This window comes from Opisthorchis viverrini (assembly GCF_000715545.1).
Source record: "Opisthorchis viverrini unplaced genomic scaffold opera_v5_18, whole genome shotgun sequence".
Lineage (NCBI taxonomy): Eukaryota > Metazoa > Platyhelminthes > Trematoda > Opisthorchiida > Opisthorchiidae > Opisthorchis > Opisthorchis viverrini.
The window spans coordinates 1,415,238-1,433,429 of NW_008751674.1; the positions used below are offsets into that span (position 1 = coordinate 1,415,238).

An 18,192-nucleotide genomic window follows, 5' to 3' on the forward strand; every position below is an offset into this window, starting at 1 on the left:
ATGATGATGATGATGATGATGATGATGATGATGATGATGATGATGACGATGATGATGATGATGATGATGATGATGATGGTGATGATGATGATGATGATGATGATGATGATGATGATGACTGTCAACAACTAGTCTTTGTTAATAACCTGGGCAGCAATTCCGAGAAATAATCAGGTAATACCACAATAAGGGTTTTTGAGGTTCGGTACGAATAGATACATTTTCTACCACGTCAAACATTCTAAACTCAGCGCCAAAAAGAAAAACTTGTAGGCAGCAATTAGTTTTTCGTTATTTCATTAACCATAGTTACCAGCTGAGCAACCAGCGGTATTACAAAGAAGGACAAGACAGCGCATGGAATCTGATCGTTTTGCAAAACTATTTGTGTGCGATGTCTTCACACCAAGGACATGCCGATGCTACTTGGCCGTTGGTGATTAATTATCGCGACCTTATTAATCATTTCTGGTTGTAGCACTTGAAGAGCCTGAACGAGGTTTAAGGTCAGTCCGGCAATTTGGGGCCTGGATACTCATCAGGATTACTAGGGTAGATTTACGGCTGTGAACTTACACACACCAGTCGCTTGATTGGTCAGCTGATTGGCAGCCAGGCACGTGATTCGTCCTCTAGCTCCAATTTGCCCTAGCAATTCAAATTTCAAGGCTGTCGTGAATGGACCAATGTAAAATACGTGAGGTGAACGATGGGTGTATTAGGCTCCATATAGTAGCGGTTGGAAGAGGACTTTCTCGTCACCGTTGCACTCAGAAAGCCGAAATTTTAGGACAGCAGTTTCCCCGTATACTTGTAAAGGGTCTAAGGTTGATTGACTGCTGTTTGTTGATCAGGTGGCTGTTGATCTGTTCACCGAGCTTGGCAATTGAATTGCAAACGTTTGGTCACCACACGAGGAGACATCATCAGTGAGCAGTTGGGTGGGTACCTCCTGTTTGCCTGTGTGCGTTTGTATAGCATTTGAAGGCTAACTAAGTAAATAACGCTCGGGCAAGTTGAACGCGTTTCTGGAGGATGTAGTCGCAATAACAAAATGTGAGGCTTAAGCAACGACAGACATTTTTCAGTCGATCAATATCAAGCTAAAAGGAGACAAGTCACTAGACTGTCTTGTTATACTAGCAAGCTTATCTCGCGTACCTCGAACTGGGGGGAAACCGTACCATGATAGTGCACACAGTTCTTTAAAATAGTGATTACTTGAGAAGTTATAGAAGACACTGTTAAACCGCGAAATTGCAATATATTGAGAACATTTTGGTTGTACGAAATGGTGGCGCCCCTTTCCAGCTGATTCGATCGCGGACATAAAGTATATACTCTTGAAAACTTAGCAATTGAGCAACAGCCTATCAAGAATAGCCTCATCGCTAACGAATACGCTGTGAGGTCTTTCGAGCTAGACAGAAGACCTAAGCGTCACGGACTTACGGCGAACTTCTCCGTCAGTGTGCTCTCAGGACAGCGAGTATTGTATCATGTGAGATTATTCACCATGAATTTTAGGTTCAAAGTGTCCTAGGAATTTGTTGGTTTGCTCATCATACTATCGGGAAGGTCAGACTCCTGAAAGCAACCACTGAATGCCCGAAATTCACTGAGACCCTCAGCTCCGCTAGATGCTGACCAGGCAGACAACGCCCCCTTAATATGCAGCGCGTCACAGCCTTGTATCAAACCCAGACAGCGCGAGTCTACGTTGATCAAGGTCAGGCAACGCCCCTCTCAGCAGCGCGTCACAGCCTTGTATCAAACCCAGACAGCGCGAGTCTACGTTGATCAAGGTCAGGCAACGCCCCTCTCAGCAGCGCGTCACAGCCTTGTATCAAACCCAGACAGCGCGAGTCTACGTTGATCAAGGTCAGGCAACGCCCCTCTCAGCAGCGCGTCACAGCCTTGTATCAAACCCAGACAGCGCGAGTCTACGTTGATCAAGGTCAGGCAACGCCCCTCTCAGCAGCGCGTCACAGCCTCGTACCAAGGTCAGACCGCGTGCGTTAGCATTGGACCAAGGCCAGACAGTGTCTCTCCAATAAATAGCTTGAGACTGTTGTGCCTCTGCACTCGCACGCACTCATGCTGTTGCGCTCGCCTGTTCTGTGAGTCTTTTTTTCCGGAACTAGGCACTGGAACGGGTCAGCGACCAAGTATAACAGACTGGCGAATCACCAGATATAACACATACCAACGACGCATTCTCGTGTTTTGAAGAAACGTTAGAAAAACAAACTGCCGAGCCTTGTGAACAAACCAAAAACTCCTTTATCGATTATTCAGCACTGTCTCACTTTCCATGTGAAACCAATGAAATGCGAGTGAAGGGTCTCCATTCTTCAAGTTCTGAGAACCAAATTTACTGAGGTTATAATTTCTCGCTCCCCTCAAGTGGAATTCCTCTAGCAGTTTCACACAGCTCCCAGAGCTAGTCGGGACCTGAGTTGAGCATGCGGTCACACGTGGTGAAGTACATTTTGCATTTTGTTGTCACGGGATCGGCCTATGGATGGCGTTGATAGTTCGCACACAGTAGAATGACCTATATTCCACCGGTTGCTCAGCATGACATTGGCTAATTTGTTCCCCTCATCTCCGTGTCTGGTGTCATTGCAATGTGAAATCATCCGAACAATTACTACACTTGTCGACATCACTAAAAACATGCTCCAAGAAGATTCTGACGAATTTTTTCTCGGGTAGATTGCTATGGTGGTACAGGATTAATTACGGATTGAACGTCTGACTTGATTAGCTTTTGTTCGTTTCCGCATGCAACGCAATGGCCAGATCATTTGGTGCTACACAACGAAGTAACTATGAGTTTGCTTTCATGCGTTTTCTTCAGGATTGGTTCGAAATTCACTTGACCTATTTGAGCTCACCTCTGTGCTCTCAACAATATGGAAACCGTTGGCATCAATTAAGGTGACTACCCGCTCACTACTTCACAAAACGGCCTGGCGACTGTGCAGTCGCCCCAGCGCTCTATTCTTTAAGCTGAAACTTGTAAGGTATAACAATTGACTGGAAACAACTACGAACCATGTGTTCGCAAATTGTCCGGTGACTACGTTCGATTGGCAAGGCTAGAGGCAAACTGGGAGAACCACCGCATATTCAATAAAAGATGCTTGAAGCAAAACATAATCCCCAAATTTCACGGTTAAGTCACCGGACGCGTCACTCGTTTCTGCCCGAATAGCATTCTCAGCGGCCATGTCATTCTTCAAACAGAGGATATACTTGACTACTCGATGTCTACCTGATATCCGTCACTCCGCATGTCGGCTCAACCAAGATCTTCAAACCGTGATCTCGTCCGCAGACTTCCAGTTACTCAGAACCAAAGCAACAGAAGTGAAAGCCATCCAAAGACAACACTGTAAAGGTAGACAAATCCGTAAGTTCGAAAAGTTACTTTCAAAAACTCAGAATTCTAATGAACCCGTAACTAAGACTGAGCCCCCCACAAGCTACTGTAGCGTGGTAAATTTATCAAACAGACCGCTAAGTAAGGACGAGCATTGTCGCTTAGAAAAAGGCTTGAATTTCGCAGTGAGCAATCGGGCGGGTGAACCCCAAGCGTTGAATCTGTGTTCCAAAAACTTCCGCCAACGGAGGCGGAGAAGGCACGGGTACAGTTGGTCACAGTCCTCAAGTCCCAGCGGCCAGGAGCTCCAAATACCTAACTATCAGAGCGAAGAGCCTTAAACACCCTAAGAAAAGGTAGACAACACAGTGATTACAAAGGAGGATAAGGGTAAGGCCACTGTTGTCATGAAGAAGGGTGATTATCTACAAAAGGACAAGCGACACCTGGCTGAGGGTCCTTACCGGGAGATCGATAATGCGAATATTACGTCTTTAATGAATAGGAGTAAAGCTGAAGTTGGCAGCTATTTGCGGTCTGTGACAAGCCACTTAGGGTAAGGTAACTGGTATCGATTTTACCCCAAAAGTGCGATCCAACCATGACTGCATGGCCTTCCAAAAATCCATAAACCGGATGTCCCGGTGAGACCGATAGTAGACGGAATAGATTCACCACCACATGAGCTGGTCAGATTCTTGGCCGGTATTTTAAACCCCTCGTATGACTTTGCCAACAAAGTAGCGGGGGTCACCGTTGAACCAGATGACATCCTTGTTTCGATGTCAAATCATTATATACAAATGTGCCCAAAAGGGACTTTTTAGAAATAGCTGAGTGACTGCTACTAGCAGACACCACCATTTCAGAACGGATACAGCACACGGTGGATAAAATAGTAGAAGGTATAAAAGCATGCCTGAATCTCGCCCACTTCGTATTCGACTCTGTGGTTCACACTCAAGAGCAAGGTCTAGAAATGGGATCTCCAATATCCCCGGTTTTGGCAAATATATTCATGGAAAAATTTGAACAGAGATCTTCAGCCGGATTGTCATGCCCATCTTAGATATTCTGACGCCAAGCAGATGATACTTTCGTCGTGATGAAACCAGACAAGGTTAGTGAGTTTTACAACTATCCGAATGAAATGAGTCCACACATCAAATTTAGTATGGAGATAGATTCAACCTTGGGTACACTGGCCTTTTTAGACTGCATGACACATAAGGTTGGGGGAAACGAAAGTCAACAGTGTACCAGAAGCCAACCGACACTGCCCATCCGAAGTCGGTGTTCACCAGTAATGCCTCATCAATTTTTAAGCGTGTAAGAGCCCTGTGCACAGAAGAAGCTGATCGGACAGCAGCCCAAATCCAAGTGAAGAACAAACTTCGGAATAATGGATATTCAATTAGTTTGATCGAGTGTCAATTACGAATGGTACTGGTACCTGTGTTGATTGCAGAACATGCAGTGAACATGGAACACAAAGCAGATTTAGAAAATATTGAGGTTTTGAGTCGAGGACTACGATTCACATCACAGAGACTGATGGCCGAGGCGATAGAAATCGCCAAGCAGATAACAGAATAGAAAGCGTGAAACTGGCGGGCGCCTTGGATCAGTCGAGCTAACACGTGTTGGTGTGCGGTCATCAGAAGGGGGAGTGGTCATTATCTGAACTCGACTTGACCTCACCCCATCCCCAAACTAAATTGTCGCAGCACTCACAACCCCACAAAGATCAAGGGAAATCTGCTAGTGGCACCCGAGGTGAATCGTCATTTGAAGCACCCTGAAGTGGAGGATTAACGAACCGAATTCGATCAGAGTGTTGCAGCATATTCAGCTGGAGGACATCATAAACGAGAGATTTAACTGAGTCTCCGGTGAAAACCAAATTGATTTGCAAATGAGTATGGATTTCTCGATCAGAGTTAATTTGAAACTCTCCCAATCCATCAACGCAAGATTTTGACAACTACACCAATCGACATGAGCCGTTCATTGACACTAAAATGAAGAGGTCCTACTGATTAGTTCTCCGTCTGTCCTGTCCAATTTGGTGGCCCACTCACTTGGCCTGATAGAGCTTTTGTATCAAAAGCGAGACGTTGCCCAAATAAAAACTGTCGGTTGTTTGCCAAGCCCTTCTGAAACGTAAGGTATTATGAAGTTCACCTACGTCCGGTAAGCTAATTTAGCGAGTTAACCATGAAGTTCAGATACAAATGTCCTCAGTCGTTCATCCAACGGGTAAACGGGGGGTCAGCGGTTCCAGCCCGTCGCCAAGATTTCAAGTTACATTCAGCCACCATCTGGATGATTGCCTCGTAATGAATGCGTAAATAAGTGGGGTGAAAAAGGTGGTGGATAATGATGACAACGAAAATCTAATTGTACCTGGATCACGTGACCACACCCCTGCTTAAAGGTTTGTTTATAACAAAATATACTCGTGAAATACCCAGTTTACGAGTAGTCGTGGACAGGCAACTTGCTTGTCCAAATGAAACGTACCTATGGGAACGTCAAACTCCGGAAGAGTGAAACCGAAAACCACTGAACCTGCTTATTAGAGTTAAACGAGTCTATCAGGCCGCGTTCCCACATTTTAAATAGACCTGGGTAGATTAGTGGGCCACTTTTTGAGCTCATATTTGGACAAACCGGTTTCCATCCACGGCCTTGCACTCAGCTGCTGGCTTCCGGCCGTACTGTGCACCAGTTTTTCTATCCTATCTACACCGCGACTTGAACGTGCACAGACAAAACATGAAGCTGTATTTCGGTGCCTCGTTTGGCCCGGTGAACGAGCATAGACTAGCTAAGTACTGCCCGTCATTACGAATGGTTCGGCAACACAACCTGCTGTTACAGAAGTTTGCGAAAGGGCACCTTTTCGGTCACACAAAACGTCATATTTCACCGTCGGAGCAAAGATTCAAATTCCGACAGCTGGAATCCTTGAGCTCTACAGTTTTCCAAAAAATCACGATGTAGGCGCAGTAAACAGGTTGGTTGAATAGTCATCACTGTACATTAAAAAAATGCTTGGAAAATCAAAAGTTTAAACGAACGCCCAGATAATGGGCTTCGGAAAAGGACGGCAACGATGACAACTGTGAGTAGAGCTCACTAGTCTGGAAAGCATTCAACCTGGTAGCGAAATCCGCGTACACTAGTAACGCAATCTTTCGTGGACTATATTTAATGCAGTCAAACAAGACAGTTAGTAATATACACTCATTTGCAAATTAATTTGGTTTTTCGAAAGACTCAACTGGAATCCATTATGAATATGCACGTATCGCGATGTCTCGAATATCGTAGCGACCGAAACATGAGGCGGCCTGGTGCAGCACATTCAGCTGCCTGGAAACATCACAAACGAGAGATTCAGCAGGGCACCAGGTGAGTCTCTCGAAAAACCAAACTGGTTAGCAGATGAGTGTATTTCTCGAAAACAGTCCAATGTGGGTTCAAGTAGAACATAAGTTTGACGGAAACTCGGGGATTGCGCCTACCTGATGAGCCCCAAGAAGGCCGAAACCGGTCGTGGGCTGTCGACAGATTTTCAGTAACCTTATGAGTAGTGCATTACACAGACAGTTAGTATGTCGGCAAACATTACGAGACGGGGTTGTAGACTTATGTGACATCATCAATTAAATAACGACCAGAATGAATTTATTTGTTGTAAACGAATACACGGATACCGGTAAACTTTTCCAGAAAAGTCCGCTACTCACTTTTGGGTCACGCATTCCAAAAGAATCTGAGGAAAAGGCAAGCTGTCACCGAGACAAATCCCATCACATGATTACAAATCTCTGAATATGTGCAACAAGCATTGAAAATACCTTGCAACAATCGTTTAAGCCTAGTGTTGTGTCAATTCCATCTCGACACCATAGTTATACTACTCATATCGCTGAATTTAAGTAACCATTTTCTGCCATAACCTAAACTTCGACTGTCACCCTTTAAACCGGGTTGTTTGAAAACGGAAAGATTTGAATGGCTATTACGTCAGTCGGTAACTTGCACTTAGACGGAGTTGGATTTATACCACCTTCAACATGCGACTCTGGTGTTTTGTACCTTTATTTTGCTTCCATTATAATATTACGTATTTGGTCAGTTGCATAATCGTTTTTCGTTTGAACACGAAAAACTACAAAACGCGCACTTGTACAATTTCACGCAATACAAGCGTGGTCACGTGCTTCGACTCTCTCTTCTGATTTCGGTCGCGCTTGCAGCGGTCATTCGCGAGTCTCACGTGCTAACTCTGGTATCAAAACATTTCAGACTATCTTCGGAATCAATTATTTGTGGGAACTGTTCAGAAGAAGACCCCCGGACCACCATAATTGGATTATTGTTTATTCGCTGACCTGGGCCAACGACGAACTAATTTAGAGAGAACAATTATTAGTTAGTCTGTTCCATTCGACCTCTTTATTATTGCATACCCAATCTAGCGTTGTTATTTTTATTCCTATGCTACACACTCCTGGTAAAGTAACTTACTGGGTAGCCAGACCACTTCACGACTAAGCCTTAAATACCCTCGTCAGTACCGAACAGATTTGTGGTAACCAGGATTCACTGCTAATCGCCAGCCATCTGTATTTGGTGAAGGTAGAATTTTCAACAAATACTATAAGGGCATTGGTGGATTGGAACTGCGATACTGTGGATGGTATGCTCTTAGCCTGGCCACATATGTGTTCCAGACTGCCTTTCATGTTGACAACATGTGGTCGTCCAATAGTACTCCGCGAAAGCACACACGTCGGATTCATAAGTGTGACACGGTAACCAATATCCTGACCGATCTCACACTTTTTACAATCGTTCAGCTGTAACGCCCCTCCAGTGTCTAGCTGCCATGCCACCCGAAGGAAGCACGAGGACTGGGATACTGCCAGGTTGCCCAAACCTAGATAGGGAAATCGAGGGGTAGAGGTCGGGTTCGAACCAGGGAACTTATGGTTAGTAAATCCGCGCTCTAACCACTTGAGCCATCTCGCCCCCTACGTTTTTCATAGAAAGTGTAATTCTCTTTCAACCGTGTGCAAACCGACAAATTAATCCAATGGAAATTGGAAGGAACTGTAGAAAACAAACGGTTTTGTGAGCCTGACAGGAACACGAAGCAGTTAAAGTGTCCCATCGGACTAGCTCATGGAAAACTGACACCCCAGGACGAATTCATACACCAGGTGTTTTCATGCGCTTGTACTGAACGACCTCCGTAATCAGGTCATCCCAACACAACAAACAAACAAAATTTTAGCCAATCACTGGAATGGTCGTGTGTCCTTGTCAGTCCAATTATGTTGCCAACGCGTTGTTGAACCAGCCAATCAGAGCCCAAAATATGTGACGTCAATATTCCTGTTCAGAATGGCTGGAATAAATGAAGGGACAATACGGATGAATGTTCTTCTCGGTTGTTGTTAAACTTAACTCAAAAATACAAACTACATTTGTGATAAGAAAAAAACCACTTGGTCGAATGATACGATGAACAATATCATACCATGCTTATACGTGTGGTTCTATTTGGGATTTCTCGTTTTGGCGGTTTCGACGACATCGTCATCCAGTGAAGCACCGGTTGACGGACACATGGCAGAAATTGCCGCAGCCAAATGGGAGTTCCAAGAATTCGTAGTCCACATCACTGTGATCCTTTTTTTGTTGGCCATGATTCTACTGAAAATGATCTTTCATCGTATCCCTTACTTGCCAGAGTACATTCCAGAATCACTGCTATTAATCATTGTTGGAATTATATTTGGCGCGATTGTCCGATATGTAATAAGTGCGAATACAGTTGGAGAAACCGTTTGGCAACTGACCCCTCGTTTGTTTTTCTACTACCTCCTTCCTCCGATTATCCTCGAGGCATCCTATTCATTGTACAATCGAACTTTCAGCGAGTACCTTGGTGTGGTACTGATATTTGCCGTGGTGGGAACCATTGTGAACTTTTTAATAATTGGTTTTTGTATGAACGGGCTACTTTTGGTCGGAGCAATGGGTGACATCAAGGACAAATTTGACTTAAAAGGAATGCTTTTGTTCAGTTCATTGATTGTTGCTGTGGACCCGGTCGCTGTTTTAGCTATTTTTCAAGATATTGGAGTTGAACTCAGTCTTTATTACATTGTGTTTGGTGAATCACTACTCAACGACGCAGTCACTGTGGTCTTATATGATATAATGTCGGCCTTTGCTGGGACGGATAATGTGACAGGGCGACAAATTGCTGTTGGAATCGCATCGTTCTTCACGGTCAGCTTTGGTGGACTGCTTATAGGTGTCGTTGTGGGAATCCTGTCCTGTCTCATCACGCGAATAAAAAGCCATCTGAACGCATTTACGCTCATTCTGCTGGCCTACTTCTCCTACATCATGGCAGACTGTGTCGGCTGGTCCGGGATCATCTCCATGATCGGATGTGGCCTAGTTCAAGCGGCCTACGCGTTTCACAACTTGGATCACAAATCCGTCACCTTAGTACATAAACTCACAAAGCTGGTTGCCGAAGTCAGTGAGTCTGTCATATTTCTCTTCCTCGGGGTCGAGGTCCTGAGAGGGAATATCGAATGGCAATCAGGTTTCATCTTGTGGAGTCTTGTACTCTGTCTTTTTTCCCGTGCCATCGTTGTCTTGGCAATCACAGCTGCAGTTAATGCCGTACAAGTGGACAACACGAAAATTTCTTTTACTGAACAAGTGGTCCTGATTTACGGGGGTTTACGCGGTGCCGTTTCGTTTTCCTTGTCTATCCTCATCGTCCCTGAAAGTCTCGGACCGAGCGGACATTACAGCCGACATGTGATGATCACGGCCACCATGTTCATCATTCTATTCACTGTCGGTTTCATGGGAGTCACAATGAAACCTTTAGTCAAACTGCTCAAAATTCGTATACAGACAAAACGTAAACTAAGTCTTTTCAATGTACTCAATGAGAATGTGTTGGATGAAGCTCTGTCGTCTGTGGAAATCATTGCTGCAGAGAAAGGTCGAAATGTTGTACGGGACTTTTTCATACGTTTGGACGAAAAGTATGTTCGACGAATACTTCAACGCAATCCGGAAATGTATGATCACAAACTGATGCGTGTCTATGAGAAAATCGCGCTAAAGTTACACTACGCTTCTCTGCAACCAAGCCAGACCGAAGTAATACTGGAGGACATTCCCGAGGCACTGAAGGCCAAGTACATGAAGAGGATGATCACATCTGATTCGTCAGCATCCATTGAGGAAGGAGCAGGCACCCGACCCATGTTTGTCCAAAAACGAGGTAGATGGGCCGAAACAGGCAGAGAAAAACAAACTTTTGCTGAAGTCGCTGCCCAACTCGTGGATCATATCCGATCAACACGCCGAGCCAGCATTGGTGCATACGGGAAGCCCCGAGCTACTGTGGACGAAGCACTAAGTCATATCATCAAATCTCACAAAAAGGGAATTCTTCGTAAGCAAAGCACGACAAGCCCTAAAACGGCCACAGAAACAACCCACGCTCAAGATGACCACGGGGACGAACCTAATGTGGAAATGTTGAAGTGGAAGAGAGCTCTGCGTGCGGCGAAGCACTCAAAAGCGCAACCAAGAATTGTGTCAAGGTGGAGTGACATTACCGATGACCGTGATGAGGAGTCAGAAGAGGAAATATATTGACTTCATCCATGTTTTACCGCATACACGTGTTAAATACACTGCGAATATGTGTACATCCCAAGTTTTCTGCTTATTCCTCTGGAAGTTGCGACCGCAATAGGTGAGTAAATGTGCAATGAGTTTCATAAAGGGAAACTACTCACAGCTAAAGTTACACTACGCTTCTCTGCAACCAAGCCAGACCGAAGTAATACTGGAGGACATTCCCGAGGCACTGAAGGCCAAGTACATGAAGAGGATGATCACATCTGATTCGTCAGCATCCATTGAGGAAGGAGCAGGCACCCGACCCATGTTTGTCCAAAAACGAGGTAGATGGGCCGAAACAGGCAGAGAAAAACAAACTTTTGCTGAAGTCGCTGCCCAACTCGTGGATCATATCCGATCAACACGCCGAGCCAGCATTGGTGCATACGGGAAGCCCCGAGCTACTGTGGACGAAGCACTAAGTCATATCATCAAATCTCACAAAAAGGGAATTCTTCGTAAGCAAAGCACGACAAGCCCTAAAACGGCCACAGAAACAACCCACGCTCAAGATGACCACGGGGACGAACCTAATGTGGAAATGTTGAAGTGGAAGAGAGCTCTGCGTGCGGCGAAGCACTCAAAAGCGCAACCAAGAATTGTGTCAAGGTGGAGTGACATTACCGATGACCGTGATGAGGAGTCAGAAGAGGAAATATATTGACTTCATCCATGTTTTACCGCATACACGTGTTAAATACACTGCGAATATGTGTACATCCCAAGTTTTCTGCTTATTCCTCTGGAAGTTGCGACCGCAATAGGTGAGTAAATGTGCAATGAGTTTTCATAAAGGAAACTACTCACAAGGTTGATGAAAACTCTTCGACAGCCCACGACCGGTTTCGTCCTTCTTAGGGCTCATTAAGTAGGTGCAGTCCAGGAGTTTCCGTCAACTTTTACGTTCTAATTGAACCCAAGTTGGACTGTTTTCGAGAAGTACGCTCACTTACAAATCACTTTGGTTTTCACAAGAGACTCAACTGAATCTCTCGTTTATTATATCCTACAACTGAATGTGCTGCACACAGGCCGCCTCATGTTTCATTCGGCACGATATTCGAGATATTGAAGTATATTTCCATAGAGGAAACTACTCACAAGGTTGCTGACAACTCTTCGATGAGTTTCTGAATGGTGACGCTCTAGGATGTTTCTATTGACTAAAAAACCTAGGTCACACGAAATCTATGGAGGAGTCTGTTTGATGTGTAAATGACTCTTGGTACCATTATCTTATCAAAAAGGAAAAACGCTCATGGTTAAGGGTGGCTACTCACAAGGTAGCTGAAAACTGTTCGACAGACCGTAAACGAGAGTTTTACTTGAGTCCCTCGTAGAAACCAAATTGATTTGAAAATGAGTGCATTTGTCGAAATCTGTCTAATTTGGGTTCAATTAGAACGTAAGGTTGGCAGAAACTCGGGGACTTTGCCTACCTGTTGAGCCCTACGAAGGGTGAAAGCAGCCGTGGGCTGTCAAAGAGTTTTCAGCAGCCTTGTGAGTAGTTTCCTCCATGGAAATATACTTCGATATCTCGAATATCGTGCCGAATGAAACATGAGGCGGCCTGTGTGCAGCACATTCAGTTGTAGGATATAATAAACGAGAGATTCAGTTGAGTCTCTTGTGAAAACCAAATTGATTTGTAAGTGAGCGTACTTCTCGAAAACAGTCCAACTTGGGTTCAATTAGAACATAAAAGTTGACAGAAACTCGTGGACTGTACCTACCTGATGAGCCCCAAGTAGGGCAGAACTGGTCGTGAGCTTCCGAAGAATTTTCAGTAATCTTATGAATAGTGGATTACGTCTGTACCTGTTGCGATATACCGAATATCGTACCAACTAAAACATGAGGCCGCCTTTGTGCAGCACATTCAGGTGAAGAATACCATGATTAAAACTCAGACGTTTCTCTGACATAGTTAAACTGGCGTTTGTGACTCTGCTCATTCGATTTTGTTACGATAAGACGGTGAGGGGTCAATTTCTAGGGAAAGGTGTAAATCTGTGTGTGATTCTGTCAGGTCAGTTCAAGCAAGAGCAGAAAACCTAGCCAAGCACGCCCGAAAAATCGACTAATTCAAATTAGCGAAGGTTTCGATGCACTAATAAATGTGTTGTCACGCATCTAGTTCGCTGACGGTCGACTAAACAAGGAGTGGTGTTCTGTGATAATACGTTTAGATGAATGAACCCGAAACACTGAACCCATGCAATTCATAATAAAACACTGTTTGATCTAGTCTTACTCCTGATGGGACGACCGCAGTTCGTAAGGGACTTGAGGTGGAACTAACCCGATCGCAGCCTAACCCATTTGTCCTTTATAGAAGGATGCTTAGATTTGCCAACCAACCGATCAATCGTTAATGTCTAACTCCCTATCTACTAGAAAAAAAGCACGAGGGCTGTGATACTGACATGTTTCCAAGTCTAGGCAGAGGAAGTCCAGAAGCGTAGGTCGGGTTCGAACCACGAGCCTTCAGTAAATTCGCGCTCGAACCACTGAGTCATCTCGCTCCCAAACGACCAATAAATCATATCATAGAAATGGATCAATAGCCTTTCACGTGACCTCTTTTGCAATTGGATCCTATCTGGTACAAACAACTGAGAAGACCAAAAATAAAAAGAGAAGATAATACTGTGTGCCTCAACTATACTTGAGTGCAATTCATTCCAAGGAGAGAAGTTATACCTCACTGAGTGCAGAAAATCACCAAGTACGGGGAAAGTGCTACTACTTTCTAGTTTACATACAATAAATTGAGTATAAACAGCTGATTAAAAGCACTTATTAAGTCAGATTTGAAGAGTCTACTATACTTGAGTGCAATTCATTCCAAGGAGAGAAGTTATACCTCACTGAGTGCAGAAAATCACCAAGTACGGGGAAAGTGCTACTACTTTCTAGTTTACATACAATAAATTGAGTATAAACAGCTGATTAAAAGCACTTATTAAGTCAGATTTTGAAGAGTCTACCGGAAGACCGATGTTCCAACAAGCTGATATGTGTATTTAGCTTGTTGTTAAGGTATGTTGAACAGTGAGGCGAAGTTGCTGTATGGCCAGCCGCAAAGCCTTCCGTGGTTACTGAGAATCCCCTTGTAGAAAAGCGGAACACCTGTCTTCGTAAGCCGCTTGGCTTGGCGCAACCGGGAATATAAGAATATTCTAGTGAAGATTTCGTCCCACAAGTGAAGCTAACGTAAACGGAAAAGCCGCGAAACATTGTACATCTACAGGCTTAATACACTACTTATAAGGTTGCTGAAAATTCTTCGACAGCCCACGACCGGTTTCATCCTTCTTGGGGTTCATCAGGTAGGCACAGTACCCGGGCTTCCGTCAACCTTTCATGCCAGTTGAACCTCAATTGCACGAAACTAGCAAAATACACTCATTAACAAACATGTTTGGTTTTTCAGGAGACTAACCTGGAACCCGATTAAATCTCTCGTTAATGATGTTTTGAAGCAATTTCCGTTCAGGTAGAGCATAAGGTTGACGGAAACTGTACGGCCGTTTCATCCTTATTAGAAATTTCAAAACTCTAGAGGTGTCCGAACCCGCAACCACCCGGCTAGCAGTTTGAACACTTAGGCGTTACGCCACGAACTGCTGACCAGGACTGTGACTAACTCGCACTTAGACAGGAAACAGCGCCGCTCATCCTTCGATCACGGGGTGCACATCACGTGGTCACGTGTTGACTGGCTCCCCGAGCAACGACTTGCCAAATATCTCCACTTGGGAATAAACATTATTGTAAATTCGTCCGATGAGTGGAACTTCCATCTAAGAAGTCACAGTCTGGGGGGAGGGGTGGCAGCTAACCAATGACCAGATAATTTGGACACCATGATTAAGGGACGATCGGAGCGATTTAAGCAGATTGCTGATCATCTGGTCGTAACCAAACTACGTACCAAAAGGTCGGGCAGCTAACCAATGACCAGATAATTTGGACCCCATGAATAAGGGACGATCGGAGCGACTTAAGCAGATTGCTGATCATCTGGTTGTAGCCAAACTACGTACCGAAAGGTCGGATTTCCGAGAGTCAGTGTAGTTTCGTGAGATGCTCAATAATGATACCTCCTAATAAGGGTCAAACAGCTATACAGCGCTTCTAGGCCTTTCAGCGTAGTCTGGTTTCACTTGCCGGACCAAATCTCCAATGCAATTTTGTCTTATTCCCGTATTTTTTTGATTTACCTCGTCGCGCGTTTTTCCGATCGCACCAAAAACATTCGCCTGATGGATAAGTTAGTAGCCCTTCGCCGTGGAGTTGTTCATTGGCAAACACCAACTAAAGGGTTACAAACTATCGGGCAGGGAGGCAAACATCTTGTTTATAAAAACTGAATATCCTCACTCGTCTTCATGAAATTTCCTGGATATTCATTGACTCTCCCGCAATGGTAAAAGAACCCCATAAAGCAGCTCCACAAGTTCCGTAATAAACCCCACCTTCCATTGGACGCAAGGTGGAGTTACGAGAAAACCATATACTACTCGCACGTCTCATCAGTAGCATCCGATGCTACACTCGTCAAAAAATATACAGAAGATAATATTTTCAAAAAGAATTTAGTTCGAGAAAGACCCCGAACTAGACGATCTGACTGGAAGAAAAAGAGGAACTGGCATGACCCAACGTTTGTTGTTACAACAGTCTAAACTGTTCCAGAAGTCCCATCTGTTAAAACGCAGACCAGCACTTTTACAATATGAATTTTTTTAGATAAAGTCGAGTGGCATCCTTGCAATTTCCCCTTGCGATATTAAACCTCCCACCCGGGGTTCAGTTTTCATACTACTGACTAGAAGGCCGTCGGTTCGAAACTCCCGAATTTCGTGAGATGCGCACTGCTGATGATTCTCAGTAGGGATGAAGGACGAAATCTGCAACCCAAATCTGCTCACAATTTCAACAATAAGACGTGTCTAGAAACTAGAACAGTAACTCTGAAACATGGAAGTTTGGGCAGCGGTAGACGTGCTGTTGGCTACGATCAAGTGAGTTACTGTGCATCATTGATTACATTGATACATTGATTAGTCCTACTGAACAGTAATCACATTTTCATGCGGTTTACCCTGGACGCAAACGTTACAATCGATTCTATGTGCGCGACTGTGGGGGGGGGGGGATTCACTCGTTACACATCGTTTCTCCAACCTCCTGTCACTGAGCAGAATCGAGACACTTGAATTGTCTATCTCTGATATGGAAACTAATTCGATACGGGTAGAAGCAATGCTATACGATCCTTTGACGAACCATAACGTTAAAATCTGTGATTCATGTGTACCAAGGAGAAAAACATCGGAAAGCCTCTAGATAGCGAGCATACACAATTGGGTCATATGGGGGGGCCTGAGGAGGTGAGTGATTTGGGATTTCACGGACTTAACTCTCTGCTACAAAGTATTGTGCGGTTTATGGCTAAGCCAAGCGAGTAGGAACTCGGTGCGCGAACAAGTACTTCGTTGAACGTACTCAGAACTTGTCATCAATGCAAGTCGTCTGGAAAAGGAAACAACTGTCAGATTAGTGACCTACTTAGAGACCACAAACCTGACAAATCAACACACGTGGCGCTGCTAAACAGAAGTGATCATGATACTGAATGGGAACCTAACCTCGGTAACACCACGAAAGTCGGGGCGTTGACAAGTGGGAATGGCTAAATTGTGACTGTGGAAAAAACAGTCGATAGTGCGTGGGGATGGGCTTACTAAACAACACTACAAACAGGTAGGACCACTGGGAATACACCTACATACTGTGTCCGCAAAGCCTCTGTGTGATGGGTAGCGTCCGATTACATCCAATTCTGTGCAGGCAATACTCGCCATTCCATGACGTCACCATGACGTCGTCCAGAGAGGCTTGAACAACGCGTCTACGCAGTATAGTAAAAGTTCGATTTCCACCGGTGTAGCCTGCTGCTGACAAACAAGCGAGGTGGCGAGCGATCTTCGTCAAACGTGAAATAAAATGAGAAAACGCACAAAGTCACGCGGAACAGATTGCCTGTACAGCTTTAATAATACTCCATGTCAAGTTCAGTAGAATTGTGAATTTCGCTCGTATATTTGAATCCAGTAAAGATTTTTAACCAGTTGTCGCTCACTAAACGTAGCAATGTGTTCCCATTTCGTCTGCACTTGCCGTTACCTATTTCTGAACACACACGCCTGTCTGCATCACGCCAACGGTTCCATTGCTCCGTTTTCCACCCATTCTTGTTCGATCAGTGACTGACTGCCCAGTGGGATCTTTGTTTTCTTCTTCAGGAAACACGCCTTCTGGAATGTCACCTGATATTTTCCGATTTCCATTAATAAGTGCTTGTTGACTTGTCGAGTGTGTACGTGTTTATCGCAAGCGGATTCTGTACAACATGTTGGAAACGACGTTCTTTGTGAATGTTACGCATACTTAGCTTGACTGGAGTCGGTTTAGGGATATGGGTATATAGATAGAACCACGCGGTCTGACCGCAAAGCCGATGGGAGTGACACCGCTCACTATCTCTAGTTTACCCGAGTGGCCGAATGCATGGGACCGTGCACTACCATTTTTGTGACCCGGGTCCACCCCCAAAATGCGCGTTCAGCTTGGCTGGTGATCCCCGTCCGCGCAAACCACACATCTGTCTTTTCAAAACAATAAGCATGTACACTGATTTAATATTGTTATCAGGTGTTTTCGATGTCAGTTCAAGTTGGTTATGGTGTGGAGAATAAAATAACGCCCTCCCTGTGGGTGCCAAAACCCATGACTTTCGCCTGAGATTTGCAAATGGACCGTTCTTTTCATCATATTCTGCAACAAGCAGTTATAGTAATCCACTTTGATGCTCTAAGGATACGACTAAAGTTCATCTTCGCTTGTCTGCTGCTTTGTGGCCTAAAATCGACAGATTACTGCCGGAGACCGTTGTGGTTGAGCGGAGAAACTACTTCGATGCCAACGAATACTCTCGGCTTTGTGTAATGGCGAGAGCAAGTTGTTTATTAGAAAACACTATTGGAGAGGGAAGC

The 18,192-nt window shown here is 44.6% G+C and overlaps 2 protein-coding genes across 2 annotated transcripts; both read left to right on the top strand.

The window, feature by feature from the left end:
• Nucleotides 1-8,926: 8,926 nt before the first annotated feature.
• On the top strand, nucleotides 8,927-11,101 carry T265_01665 (hypothetical protein; the record flags this gene model as incomplete). The annotated part of the gene is made up of 1 exon (XM_009165731.1): nucleotides 8,927-11,101. The coding sequence occupies one exon, from the start codon at nucleotides 8,927-8,929 to the stop codon at nucleotides 11,099-11,101; it is 2,175 nt and encodes a 724-aa protein (XP_009163995.1).
• A 115-nt stretch (nucleotides 11,102-11,216) lies between these two features.
• On the top strand, nucleotides 11,217-11,792 carry T265_01666 (hypothetical protein; the record flags this gene model as incomplete). The annotated part of the gene is made up of 1 exon (XM_009165732.1): nucleotides 11,217-11,792. The coding sequence occupies one exon, from the start codon at nucleotides 11,217-11,219 to the stop codon at nucleotides 11,790-11,792; it is 576 nt and encodes a 191-aa protein (XP_009163996.1).
• Between the last annotated feature and the right edge of the window lie 6,400 nt (nucleotides 11,793-18,192).